Source organism: Lipotes vexillifer, unplaced genomic scaffold, assembly GCF_000442215.2.
Source record: "Lipotes vexillifer unplaced genomic scaffold, Lipotes_vexillifer_v1.1 scaffold426, whole genome shotgun sequence".
In the NCBI taxonomy this organism is placed as follows: domain Eukaryota; kingdom Metazoa; phylum Chordata; class Mammalia; order Artiodactyla; family Lipotidae; genus Lipotes; species Lipotes vexillifer.
Window position 1 is genome coordinate 1,187,006 of NW_006779491.1, and position 13,597 is coordinate 1,200,602.

Below are 13,597 nucleotides of genomic sequence, written 5' to 3' on the forward strand. Positions count from 1 at the left end.
TTACTGGGCAACTTGGGGGTCTCCTGTCCCATTTTCTGGAGCAGGCTGTCCATTTGCTCCCTCCATCATTTCCTTGTACTGACGTTTGAAGAAGCCAACCTGTTGGGGAGGAAGGAGAAGAAAATCAGGAAGTCCAGTGGAAGAGAGGAAAAGAGACGATGGGGAAGGGGAGCAAGCACCACTTCTGGAACCCCCCTACGTTCCAGCACTGCACTAGGAACTTTATATAAATTGTGTGATTTAGACTTTGCCACAGTTCTGTGAGCTGGGTAGAACCACCTTCAGAATGAGAAACCGAGACCGAGCATGGACCAAGCACATGTCAATGGTCAAGGAAAGAATCAGCGGTGGTGTCAACATCAAATCCAAGGCTGTGCTCTCATGTTCTAATTTGTGTTTAAGGGAAACATGGTGGAGAAGAGTGAAAAAGAAATGGAGACAGATTAGAGGAGGCTTGAGAATCAGATAGAAAGACATGGGGTCAACCAGGGACTGGTTATGTCACAGGTGGGAGGGGATCTCTTACATGCAGTGACTTAGGAAGAATGTGTGCCTGACCCCATGGTGAGTCTTTCTTACACTGTAGAAAGTGTGGGACCAAATGCTGGTGGTGTCAGGAGTGGGATGAAAACACTCACCTTATACAGTATGGCTGTGATGAGAGCCAGCAGCAGCAGTCCTCCCACAGAGCTGCCCACAATAATGGGGGTGGGGTTATAGACCTCATACTTCTCCAGCACCAGCTCCATCTGGAGTGGAGATGACCCCATCAGAAAGTTTCAGGACTCTTGCTATCCCAGACTCCTCCCAGGTCCCCTTTAACTCCCTCCCCTTCTTCATCAGGCTCTGCTCCAAGAAGTGAGATACAGAAGGATTCATGGGCTAAGAGACAATTGTCCTGCCCAGGGACCTCCATCCTTCCTCCCTCCAGGCTTGCAAGTCCCCCACTCAGCATCACAGATTTAGCATCAGGAGCTCTCTGACCAGCCTGGTCACTGCCTACCACACGGTTACTACCTGGGCTCTCAAAAATGCCTCCTGTCCTGGAAGCTGGGAATACACGGATCTGTTGAACGTGATCTCAGCTACACTCACAACCAACACCTTCTTCTGCAGTGTCTGCAAAAGAGAAGGGGAAGGCTGGGAAATAGCTCTGGGGAGGGCTCGGGGTTAGAGAAACGCCCTGGTTTGAGGTAGGCACAGACATATCAGGCCCCACCTGAGTCTGGGAGGGGACACACCTGGCTGACCCAGCCGAAGCTGAGATTGCCTTTCAGGATGAAGTCAAGTTCCTCCTGGACGCCGAAGGAGCGGATGTCACAGTGGAACCTCAGGCAGGCAGCAGTGGAGCAGTCCTGGGGAAGAGAAGTGGCATCAGGCCAGAGAAAGGTGGGTTTGAAGGTAGAAGACAGCATTCAACTGTCTGATTTGAGGGGAGCAGCCACATCTGAGCTCAAGCAGGCTGTTCAGCAGACATCCATCTAATGTAACATGCATTCCTGGATTAAATTCCCCTGAAGTGTGGCTTCCAGTGGGGGACAGCCCAGAGCCCTCTCACCAGGACAGGCTTCTTCTGAAAGTGGGTCAGGAAGTCGGACTCTGTGGGCACTGTTCTCTCTGAAGAGCACTGAATGGATGGGTTCTAGGAAAAGGCACAGGGAGAAAGCATGTGATGAGGTCATCAGGGATTCATGAGGACCAAGGAATCCAGGGAGAGGGCATTAGTGGAGGAGCCATACAGTCTTTGAGTACCTGAGGGTGGAGGACCTCCATATCCTTCCACACGGTCAGCCGGTTCAGCTCCACGGGCACTGAGAAGTCAATGCTGACAGGCAGGTCCCTCTGTCCCAGGTTGTTCACCTGCACGGAGGACAGTGAGGGCAAAGATCATGTCGAGCCCCACATCCCTCCCAAATCTCTGGCTCCTGGGTCCCTGCCCCAGCCCACGCTCCTGAGTCACCGTCACGTGCCTGGTATCTGTGCTGAGCCCTGCTGCTTTCCTCCTCCTCGGAGGTAGAGAAGTTGAGGTACTTGGTGGATTGTTCATGGCTGAGGGGAGAGGAGGCGTGGGTGGTTGGGAAGTTCCATTAGGGCCTCCTAGGGAGGCTCTGGCTGGGAGCATGACAGGATAGGTTTTCAGAGGCCCCTCGGGTGGTCTAGAATGAAGTCTGTGGCTGATCTGGGGTAATGGGAGGGTTTAGGCTGGGCTTAGGGTTTAGGGTTTAGGGAGCAGGGCTGGGCTTCAAGCTGCGTGCAAGGTTCTTGCAGAGGCTGCCCACATAGGAGACCGCCAAGGCGGCTGGGCTGGGGGTGCAGTGACAGGGACTGAGAGCTCTGACCCCGGGGGGAGCGGGGGCCAGGGCCTGTCCTCTCTGCACCTGGGTTTTCCTTCCAGGCCTTCATGGACACGGAGGATGCCGGATGGGCAGGTAGGACACAACAAAGGTTTAGGGAGACTCAGGCAAATGCTGTTGACAAGTGTCTACTGGACCTGCCCCTTCTGGTCTCCCAGAGACCTTCCCTGGGGCCCTTCTCTCCTGTTTCCTCAGCTTTCGAGCCCGCACCCTTGACACTGAAAGTGCAGTGTCCTAACCACTGGACCATCGGGGAATTCCCTCCTCAGCTTTTCTAGGCCTGAGGCTTGGAGGTGAGTGTGGGCCCAACACAGACTCTTCCCTGGGTCTCAGTGTAACAACACCTTGAGGCTGCCTAGGCCCCTCTAGGTACCCAGGCTAAGCCATGTGGGCCTGTTTCACACCACGAGTGTGTGGATCTCACAAAGGCAGGGGCTTATGTCTGGTGTTGATTACACAAACACCGTGTGTACCCCTCCCTGGGCAGCATTAAGCCCTTTTCCTTTCATCCAGCTTTTCCCTGATCCCCAGTCTCTGCGGCCAGTAGGTCATTTCCCCCTGTCCTTCCCAAAGGAGACTGGGAAAAAGGGGAGGGGTGGTTCTAAAAGCCCTGCAGAGTGTAAATCTGTTCCTTGTGGTGAGGAATTGTCCTGCCCAGATGCCAAGGCTAAAGCGCAATGCCATGGACACTTCAATGTTTAGCTGAAGCCTCCCCTGACAGGAGACGTTAGTGTCCTCTCGCCCCCTTGAAAACTCAGGTAGCCTCAGGAGACAGAACCACAGGGAGGCCCCTGATGAGATTCTTCCTTGAATCAGGATAACCTTGCTCCCCAATAAGGCTGTAAGAACCTTGAAAACAGGGTCACATCTCGTATGTCTTAGGGAACCCGGGACAATCTTGAGGCTTTTAAGAAAGGCTCCTGAGAACTGAAGCCTCTGTTAAATGTAGGATGTAATGATAATAATATCACAATTACTATTATCATCAATAACCCACAATAAGCACTCGATGATTGATTAGTAAGTGCTGCTAGCAGTGTCATCTACCGATTGAGAGGGTGGTGATAAAACTTAAATATCACAGATGTTCAGCTGCTGCAGAGTGAGAGTTCCCCGAGCCCCACAGAGTGATGGAGGAGGAGCCCTTGGAGGTCGTGGCGTGGCACCTGCTGATCACGGTGTACACGGCATACTTCACCGGGAGCTCCAGCCGGGAGGTGGTCTTGCTCATCTTGGGGGTGTTATTCTCACTGGAAAGGGAGGAGGATCCCAGCTGGCAAGTTCCCCAGAGGAGGAGGCTGAGTGGGACGGAGCACTGCCCTGGGCCTGGCCCAACTCACCTGCTCACATTGGCTGCAAGAAGCAGCCGGCCTCCCAGCATGGCCGTGAGGGAGACGTCAAAGGTGGCCCTGAAGGTGATCTGAGGAAGAGGTAGGAATGGGGTGTGGGGGAGGTCACCGAGGAGTAGGATGTGGGGGGCGGGTAGGGGAGTGGGGGGTGCAGAAGCAAGGCTCACCTGGGCCCCCTCACGGAAGATTAGGTGGTTGATGCTACAGCTGGTGCTGAGGGTGCCCTGGCTCCCGGTGGGGGCACTGTCACAGGTCAGGCGCAGGGCACGTGACTGCAGCTGGTTCTAAGGAAGCACAGATGAACCAAGGCCGGTGAGCATTTGCTAGTGTTCCAACAAGACTCCATAAACTATTGACAGTTTCCTGGAATCTACCTTAAGGTTATATTTCTTTAAAAAAAATCTTTAAATACTATCTGGTCAAACTTCTTCCTAAAGTAGAAATCCCAGATTTATTAGCATTTCTTCCTTTTTTAAAAAATATCTTTATTGGAGTATAATTGCTTTTCTTCCTTTTTATTTATGGTTCTTTTTAAAAGGTTGTACTATGAAAATTTCAAATATACTCAAAAGTGGAGAGACTAGGTAAATCTACCCAAAGTCCCCATCACACAGCTTAAATTACCAACATTTTTCTACTCTTGTTTTATTCAGCTGTTCTCCACTCTTTTTTTTTCTTTTCCTGATTAATTTAAAGCACATTCCTAAAATCACATACTTTCATCTTGAAAGACTTCAGTGTGTATCACCAACAGACAAGGGTATTTTTTAACATAAGAAAAGACTCAACAAGTCATACTCAACAAAAGCTGATCCCTAAGATCAGCTAATATCCAGGTCATGTTCTGTCTTCCTAGATGGTCTCCAAAAATGTTACATTACAGTTCATTTTTAAACGCAATATCCAACAAAGGTCCACACATGGCATCTGGCTGATGTGTCTAGAAGTACCTCCAGTGATAGGGTGTTCACCCCTCACACAGCTGGAGTTTGCCGTTCCTAGTGTATTTCTTCATGCATTGATCAAAATATGCTCCCATTGGGAAGACTAGCTTAAGAGAGACATGGGAGACCAACCAAACATTATGTGCAGACCTAGTTAAGATGTTGGTTCAAATAAACCAGTTAAAAAATATTTTTGAGACAATTAAGGAAATTTGATTACGGTCTAAATACCAAGGAATCATTCATTTCATTGGGTGTGATAATGGCTATGGGGTCACGTAAGATGTCCCTACTGTCCATAACAGTGAAATAGGAAGGTGTGTGATGACAGGATGTCTGGGATTGGTTTTAAAATATTTGAGTAAAGGGAAAAAAAACAGGTGACGTAAATGTGGTGAAATGTTGATCATTGTTGAATCTGGGCGATAATTTTGGGGGAGGTTTGTTGAACTACTCTCTTCTTTTGTAAATGTTTAACATAATTTTTCATAATAAAATTTTTGTTAAAAATCTGTTTCTCTTTGACTCCCTGTGGTCCTAGTTCTGTCCTCTAGAACAGGGATTGCCATATGACAGCCCAGCTCCAACTTTTATAAATAAAGTTTTATTGGCACACAGCCATGCTCATTCATACACATATTGTCAATGGCTGCTTTCACCTTACATCAGCAGAGTTGAGAAGATGTGAAGACACTCTGTGGTCCACAAAGCTGAAATATTTACTATCCAGCCCTTTATAGATAAAGTATGCCAAGCTCTGATCTAGAGTGACCAATAAATCCAACTCCTTCTTCTACAGAGCAGTATTTTATTTTATTTTACTTACTTTTTAATTTAATTTAATTTAATTAATTTAATTTTATATTTTCCACGCTGCACAGCTTGAGGGATCTTAGTTTCCCAACCAGGGATTGAACCCAGGCCACGGCAGTGAGAGAACCGAGTCCTAACCAATGGACCACCAGGGAATTCCCTAGAACAGTGTTTTAAAGTATTTGAAGTCCGAATCATCAAAAAATCTACAAACAATAAATGCTGGAGAGGGTGTGGAGAAAAGGGAACCCTCTTGCACTGTTGGTGGGAATGTAAATTGATACAGCCGCTATGGAGAACAGTATGGAGGTTCCTTAAAAACTAAAAATAGAACTACCATATGACCCAGCAATCCCACTATTGGGCATATACCCTGAGAAAACCATAATTCAAAAAGAGTCATGTACCACAATGTTCATTGCAGCTCTATTTACAATAGCCAGGACATGGAAGCAACCTAAGTGTCCATCAACAGATGAATGGATAAAGAAGATGTGGCACATATATACAATGGAATATTACTCAGCCATAAAAAGAAACAAAACTGAGTTATTTGCAGTGAGGTGGATGGACGTAGAGTCTGTCATACAGACTGAAGTAAGTCAGAAAGAGAAAAACAAATACTGTATGCTAACACATATATATGGAATCTAAAAAAACAAAAAATGGTTATGAAGAACCTAGAGGCAGGACAGGAATAAAGACACAGATGTAGAAAATGGACTTGAGGACACAGAGAGCGGGAAGGGTAAGCTGGGACGAAGTGAGAGAGTGGCATGGACTTGTATATATGTTACAAATTTTAAAATAGCTAGCTAGTGGGAAGCAGCCGCATAGCACAGGGAGATCAGCTCGGTGCTTTGTGACCACCTAGAGGGGTGGGATAGGGAGGGTGGGAGGGAGACTCAAGAGGGAGGAGACATGGGGATGTATGTATATGTATAACTGATTCACTTTGTTATAAAGCAGAAACACACCACTGTAAAGCAATTATACTCCAATAAAGATGTTAAAAAAATAAAATAAAATAAAGTATTTGAAGGCCAAGATATGTTTTCCTTTAAAAGAGGAATATTGATACGATGTGGAATACAAAGAAATGTAAAGCGGGGTCCTTGCTCTCTTCACATTAGCAGCCTCCTGGAAACTCATTCCTGACGGTCATTCTTAAAATGCAAGCCCAGAGTTGAACACAGAATGAGCCAATGCATGCCCCAGCCAACACAACCACATCCACCCAACCATGATCAGCCCAGCCCTCTTGGTTTACAAGAGGCTGTTAAACAATGGAAGCCCTGCCTGAGCCTTGAGCCCAGCACAGGAGTCTCTGCTGATCCCCCGCCATCAGCCTTTCCTCCCTCAGAGAGGACAATACCTGGCCCCCCGCCACACGTCGATAAGATAGCCCCGGCGGGTAGAAGAAGGTGACTGTGGTTCCATAGGAGTCCTCTCCATCATTCCACACTCTCACTTCCAAGTTCAGCTCCAGGTTACTCCCCACAATCAGGGTCTTCAAGCTGGGTGTTAGGGTAGAGGGGAGGAGGTGATTCTGTGACTGAGGCTGGAAATGGTGTGGGGATGAAACACAGTAGGAAAGCAGGGGAGAGATGGGGACAGGATGTCTGGGTCCAGAGCACTGGGTAGAGATGTTAGGGAGAGCCAGGGGCAGGAGTTCCGGGTTCCATGAAGGGGGCTGGGGGACCAGGGGAGGTCTGAGGGGCTGGACACTCACCCTGAGACCCCAAAGGAGATGCCGAGGTCGTCCTGGCAGACGTGATCGGCACCACAGTTCTTCTCAAAGGGGAGCTGAGAGTGAAGGGAAAGCAGGGTTTTCCCCAAGATCTGGAGTCCACACCCTCCACCCTCTCTGGAAGAGCCCAGCACCGGGACTCACAGAGGTCATGAAATATCTCTGGGCATCCACTGCCAGCATAGGCTGGAGGTTTCCAAAGCCAGAGACAGGCTTGCCCACCAGGGAGAAGTTGAGACGCAAGATGATGGGGGTCACCGAGTCCTCCACACAGGCCTGGCGAATGGACATTGGAGGGAGTAGTTGGCTAAGAAATGCCCCGTCGCAGCCACTAGCTGGGTCCCGTCTCCTCATCCATAAAATGGAGTAACAGTGGTACCTACCCACCCCCCCATAAATGCTCATCCATAGGATTCTGCGTGCAGAACCTCTGCTGTGTTTGTCCTTGGTCTTGAACATCCTTCCCGCAGCCTCCCACAGGCTCACTTACTCTACTCAGGGTCTCCCCAAACTGCTCCCGGTGACCCCCTGACACCCTCGCTGTCCTCTCCCAGATTTATCTCTCTTCATAGCCTTCATCACTACCTGACATCTATTATTTAGGAATCCGATCACTTTTGATCTTCTCCCAGGGCTCCCCCTGGGCATGATTGTTTTGTCCACTGTGGGGTCCCTAGTGACAAGGACAGGGCCTGTCTCAGAGGAGGAGTTGGATAAAAGAATCCCATCCCCATCGCCCCATGGCTCTCTGAAGCAGCCATACTCTTTTTCCTGAAATCCAGCCGTGTAGCCTCTGGCAGATGCAGCCAACCTCATCCATCCATTCACTCACTCACTCCACCAACATGTGTCAAGTACCTCAAGTACCTCCTGCATTCCATGTGCCATGCTGGGGCGGAGCGAGGACCAGAACACACCCGTTCTTTCCCTGCCCAGCCCCCTGACAGCCTCAGAATTGCCTCTATTCCCAGGACTCTGAGGCCCCCTCACCGGCAGGAGCAACCTCACGGGCTCACAGTGCTGTGTCAGCCCCAGGTCTCGAACACGAGTCAGACTCCGAGTCCTTGTCTCCTCGAAGACAGCACGAGGACTCAGGCGGCCAGGGTCAAGGGTTAGGTCAAAGGTCACAACGCTTTGGAGGTTGGCTGTAGGGGAAAGCAGGGGATAGAAAAGGCTGAGAGAGTGAGGAACTTCCCAGCTGGGCAAGGGGCAAGGTAGGAGACAGGAGTCCTGGGCTTGGAGACTCCCAGGGTCAGGGCATCCTGGGTCAGAGGGGAAATAACTCACCCAGCCGGTTCTTGGGACTTTGAGAAACACGAAGGCAGACAATGGCCTCACCCAGAGACTGGGCAAAGGCCAGCTGCTGGTGGCATTCATACACAGACCTGGTGATCTCTGGAGGTGTGATGTGGATGTGTGCCCACACCCTAAGCACAGGTCTGGTCCTGCGGGCAGAACACTGAGCTGAGGACAGGCCCTTGGTCCTGGGAGGACAACCTGGGAGGGCAGGTCGGGAGGCTGGTGTCCCAGGCAGACCCAGGACCACCCGGGGAGTGTCTGGGGAAGGCTGTTCTCACCTGAGCAGCAGCGCGTGCCCCCAGGCCCCTACAGCCAAGTCCATCAGTCCATCCATGGTGAGGTCCTGACCCCCGCTCAGTGACTGCCCAAAATACTGGAGGCCGGGGGAGAACTGGGCGCCTGTGACCCGCTGGCCAGAGAGGGAGAGGCAAGTCAGCTTGCAGGGTGATGGAAACAAGTTGGACAGAAGAACGAGAGGAGCAGGGAGCTGGGGGTATGGGAGACAGAACGAAGTGGTGAGCAGTAAAAAGACGTCTCCAAGAAGTGCCTAAAGAGAGAGGTGGGGATGGGAAAATGGTGACTAGAGACAAGGGAAGATTTCTAGGACATAAATGAAGAAGTGGAGATGGAAAGACTGGCCTGGTGACCTGAGTTTTGCTCAGTCACTCAGCTAGTTAGTCTTGGGTTCTGATTTTGGCTCCTTCGCTTATGAGCCATGGGACCTTAGGCCAGGAGTCAGTCTTTCTGTGCCTGTTTCCTCATCCCTCAGCTGGGATAATAACACCTCAGAGAATTAAATGAATTAATTCATGGAGTTCTTAGAACCACACCTGACGTATGGTCACTAGTCAGTAACATACTATTATGAGTATCAGGGCTCCAGTCCTACCCCCCACATTGCAGATGGTGCCAAGGCCATAGGGCCTTTAAGAGGCCAATTCCAGACTTGAAATCAGACTCTCTGACCTCATGCCCAAGACCCCTTTTTGCTCTCCGTAGCCACCCTGTCTCTTCAGAAGACAAGGTGGGACCAGATCTGGATGGGGAGGGGCTGTATCCATATGCAGATTCTATGCTCCTGGACCACTTGCCCTGTGGGTCCCTCCCCTTCTATTTCCATGGCTCCTATAACAACCAGTTCCTTTAAGAATATGCCCTTTAAATCTCTGGGCACTGATGGGACTGGCAGACATTGAGGGTAGTAATAATAAAATGAAAGAGAAATTTACCAATTACCAAGGAAGAGGGAGTAAAAAACAAACACAGCCAGACAGCCTTGTGTGCAGAACTGATCTCACCACCATGTCATCCCCATGTCCCTCATTTTCCTCTACACCCCAGCCCCTGACAACCACTAATCTACTTTCTATCTTTATGGATTTACCTATTCTGGACCTTTCATGTAAATAGAATCATACAATATGTGGTCCTTTGGGTCTGGCTTCTTTCACTTAGCATAATGTTTTCAAGGTTCATCCATGTTGTAGCATGTGTCAGTGTTTCATTCCTTTCATGGCTGAATAATATTCCATTGTATGGGTATACCACATTTTACTTATCTGTTCCATCAGTTGATGGGCATTTGGGTTATTTCCACCTTTTGTTTATTATAAATAATGCTAATATAAACAATCACGTATAACTTTTTTGGTGTGGTCATGTTTTTAATTCTCTTGGGTGGAACTGCCAGGTCATACAGTAACTCTGTGTTTAACCTTTTGAGGAGCTGTTTTCCAAAGTAGCTGCATCATTTTACATTCCCACGAGCAGTGGATGAGAGTGCCAGATATCCCACACCTTCACCAACACTTGTCATCTGTCTGTCTGATTCTAGCCATCCTAGTGGATGTGAAGTGGTTTTGATTTCCTGATGACTGGTAACTAATGATGTTGAACATCTTTTCATGTGCGTATTCGTCCTTTGTATATCATCTTTGAAGAAAAGTCTTTTCAGATCCTTTCCTTATTTTTTAATTGGGGCTTCCTTAACTTTTGCCAGGGGGAGTAGCCCTCCCTTCTCAGGGAACCCTGCCCCCTTGGGTTAAAGGCTCCTGCCTATGGGCATTTGGCAGGATTACTGATGGCAGGAGAGAATAAAGTCATGGCATGCAGGGAGATGAAGGGGTGAGTGGACAGGCAGACTGAGGCCACCAGAACTAAACTGACTGGCAAAGGGAGGCTCCAAGAGATGGAGCATTGTGTTAGAGTCAGGAGGTTGGAACCTCCCTCATCATCATTCTTGATCCACTATAAACCTTGGACAAGTCCAGGCACTTATCTTCTCCATGCCCCAGATTTCATCTCTAAAATGCGTTTGCTAATGCCTGGCCTGTGTACAGTGTAAAACTGCTGGGGGACTAAAAGGTTTGGGTGGAGAACCCACTCAAGTATCAAGTCACCATGCAAAGCAGGGAATGGATCAATGTTTCCATTTCTCAAATTCCACAGATTTTGCTTGCTGTCTACTAGGTGCTCAGTGCTGGACAAAAGAGATAAAATAAGGGAAAAAAGAATTTTCCAGGCAGCAGTGTCAAAGACAGGGAAAAGCCTGGAGGAGGTTGCTGTGGCAACAGCAACAGTGACCGGGCCTCACCTGGCTGTGGGCGGGGCTGATGCCCAGTCCCGAGGTTCCGTGAAACAGGTAGACAGCACCCCGGTTCTCCTGCTCTCCCGGGGCCCCGACGGCCACGTCCGTCAGCCAGTCCCCGTTCACATCCCCCAGCACCGTCAGAGCTGCCCCAAAGCGGGCCCAGGGATGGCCTTGCTCCCCTCGCAGGACAGCACCACACTGCCACTTAGCCCTCTGCAGAACGAAAACAGTGCCAGGTCCCACCCCAGGCGACCCCTCCACACCCAGACCCCACCCAGCCCGGGTCTCATCAGCCACTCACCCCCCAGGGGAAAGGGGCACACGGACACCAGGCCCCCCCGGCGCTCATAGTAATGGGGGGCCCCGATGAGAACCAGGTCGGAGCTGCCATCTCTGTCCACGTCCACGGAGCTGAGGGAGGCCCCGAAGTAGGAGCCGATCTGGAGGGCAGAGCGTGGAGTCATCCTGCCTACCCCTGCACAGGGAAAGGGGCACACGGACACCTGCCCGCCCCGGCTCTGCTCATAGTAATGGGGGGCCCCGATGAGGACCAGGTCGGAGCTGCCATCTCTGTCCACGTCCACGGAGCTGAGGGAGGCCCCGAAGTAGGAGCCGATCTGGAGGGCAGAGCGTGGAGTCATCCTGCCTACCCCTGCACCCACGCTGGGCCAGGTCCCGCCTCTCCCCAGATACCGGCGCCACCCTGCTGGGCCCCGCACCCCCTTCATCTCCCTCTCTGCCCCTGGAGACCCTCCTCCACACCCAACCTGGGTCCCTGTAACTTCAGCCTTCGGCCTCCATTGCCCGGACACCTGCGTGAAGATGACAACCTTCCCTGTGTGCTGATGGCGGGGGGCCCCCAGGACCAGGCTGTGTAGCCCCTTCCAAACGGCCAGCTCTGTGGAGTAACCTGAGGGGACCAGGCCTCAGCACAGAGGCTTCCACTCCCCACTCCCGGGCCCCTGCCCTTCCCAGGCAGCCCGTCTCCCGCCCGGCCCTCCGACCACAGCCTTGCCTCACCCAGGTAAGAGTCTCTCATGTCCGTGTGCTCCTGAGACATGTTGATGAAGGTGGGGCTCCTATTTGGGGGGTACAGGAAGGCACCTCCAGACCAGCTGAAGCTCCCCACAGCCCCCAGAACTGGTCCATCCTGGGAGGAAAGGATTCCAGAGCAGGTGGGAAGAAGACAGCCTATTCCGAAGCAATGGCTGCCGACGGTTCCACCCACTCGCCTGATACTCACTCTTGCCTTCCCTCCTCCCATCTCTGCCTCACCCTACATCAGTGGCCTGAAAGGGGCCCCACTCACAGGCATGAACACAGCACTGAAGCCCTCCTGGGACATCTCCAGTTCGAAGGAACTGCTGCTTATAGTCTGCGTACCTGGGGAAAGGCATGACACCTAGGATTCATAGGGTTGCCAGGTTCAAGAAGGATCTCAGCTTTAAGAGAGGATCTCATTGGAGACTAATACCCAAAGGGAAAGACTGGCCCATGACATAGGGGTCCAGGTTCTAGAAGGAAAAACATTTATGGGTGAGGCCTTCTGAAGTGAGTAGTTCCATCTCTGACTTACCCTCAATGGCAAAGATCTTCTCTTTCAGTTGGTTTTGAATGTCTCTCAAAGCATCAAAGTTCTCCACTTTAAATATATGTTCATGGGAGGGCTTCGATGCGATGTCCTTTAATTCTTGCCAGGAATGTATATTTTGAAAAGCCAATCCCACCTGTCCCCAGCAAAGACCAATTCAGTGAAAATAATCATAACTATAATATGCCTGCTGGGTACTGGGATCCTCCAATATAACCCTGCAAGGTTAATATTATTACACCCAGTGTACAGGCAAGAAAAATGAGGCCCAGACAGCCTCATCAAGGAGCTTAGGGAAAGGAGGAGGATACCCCAGGCTGAAACAGAGTTTTCATCCTGACGTAGAAGCTGAGGGAGCTGGGGTTTCTGTCCTTGAAAGGGAAGGTGGCTTAAGAGGACGAGAGGGGAGGAAGCAGTGGGAGGGCATCCCCACATCCTACCCCAATTGCATAGCGGATGATGCCAGCAGCCTCAGCACTGGGAATGACATCCTTGTAATCCAGAGGGTCCTGTTTTTTCTGCCCATCGGTGATGACGATGAGGATTTTGGAGGCATCTTTTCGGGCCCCATATAAGGCACTGAACAGCTGTTCTCTGTCAGAGAAGATGAGGGTCCAGAGGCCAGTGAACAGAGCTGCTGCTTAGCCTCTGATGCCTTTGTGAGAACAAGGAGATGCCGCTTCCTCTGTGATGCCCCCGTCCCACCCAGAGGCCCCCGGCTTGGTGAGGAGACCACAGGCTGAACTCCAGTACCCATCTCTCCCTTCCTCTTGGAGACAGATGCGGCCCAAAGCAAGACCCAGATGCTTTGGGGGAAGACCTGGGAGGAGTCAGGACTTACGTGACCATCCTGATGGCTGTGGCCGTGTGCGTGTACCCACTCAGCTGCTGTACGGAGGTCAGCAGG

At 50.8% G+C, this 13,597-nt stretch overlaps 1 protein-coding gene across 1 annotated transcript in view; it reads right to left on the reverse strand.

The window, feature by feature from the left end:
- Positions 1–13,597, reverse strand: part of ITGAX (integrin subunit alpha X) — a 17,105-nt gene continuing 3,508 nt past the window's right edge. Inside the window, exons 8-31 of the mRNA XM_007452676.1 lie at positions 13,532–13,597; positions 13,131–13,284; positions 12,676–12,826; positions 12,409–12,482; positions 12,120–12,249; positions 11,867–12,009; positions 11,573–11,716; positions 11,103–11,312; positions 8,788–8,918; positions 8,498–8,655; positions 8,201–8,355; positions 7,355–7,486; positions 7,193–7,266; positions 6,836–6,977; positions 3,871–3,987; positions 3,695–3,774; positions 3,521–3,604; positions 1,971–2,049; positions 1,753–1,860; positions 1,559–1,642; positions 1,242–1,355; positions 1,018–1,119; positions 639–749; positions 1–99 (exon numbers count right to left, since the gene is read on the reverse strand). Of these exons, the coding sequence (XP_007452738.1) occupies positions 1–99; positions 639–749; positions 1,018–1,119; positions 1,242–1,355; positions 1,559–1,642; positions 1,753–1,860; positions 1,971–2,049; positions 3,521–3,604; positions 3,695–3,774; positions 3,871–3,987; positions 6,836–6,977; positions 7,193–7,266; positions 7,355–7,486; positions 8,201–8,355; positions 8,498–8,655; positions 8,788–8,918; positions 11,103–11,312; positions 11,573–11,716; positions 11,867–12,009; positions 12,120–12,249; positions 12,409–12,482; positions 12,676–12,826; positions 13,131–13,284; positions 13,532–13,597 (2,842 nt within the window). The remainder of the gene's footprint in view (positions 100–638; positions 750–1,017; positions 1,120–1,241; positions 1,356–1,558; positions 1,643–1,752; positions 1,861–1,970; positions 2,050–3,520; positions 3,605–3,694; positions 3,775–3,870; positions 3,988–6,835; positions 6,978–7,192; positions 7,267–7,354; positions 7,487–8,200; positions 8,356–8,497; positions 8,656–8,787; positions 8,919–11,102; positions 11,313–11,572; positions 11,717–11,866; positions 12,010–12,119; positions 12,250–12,408; positions 12,483–12,675; positions 12,827–13,130; positions 13,285–13,531) is intronic.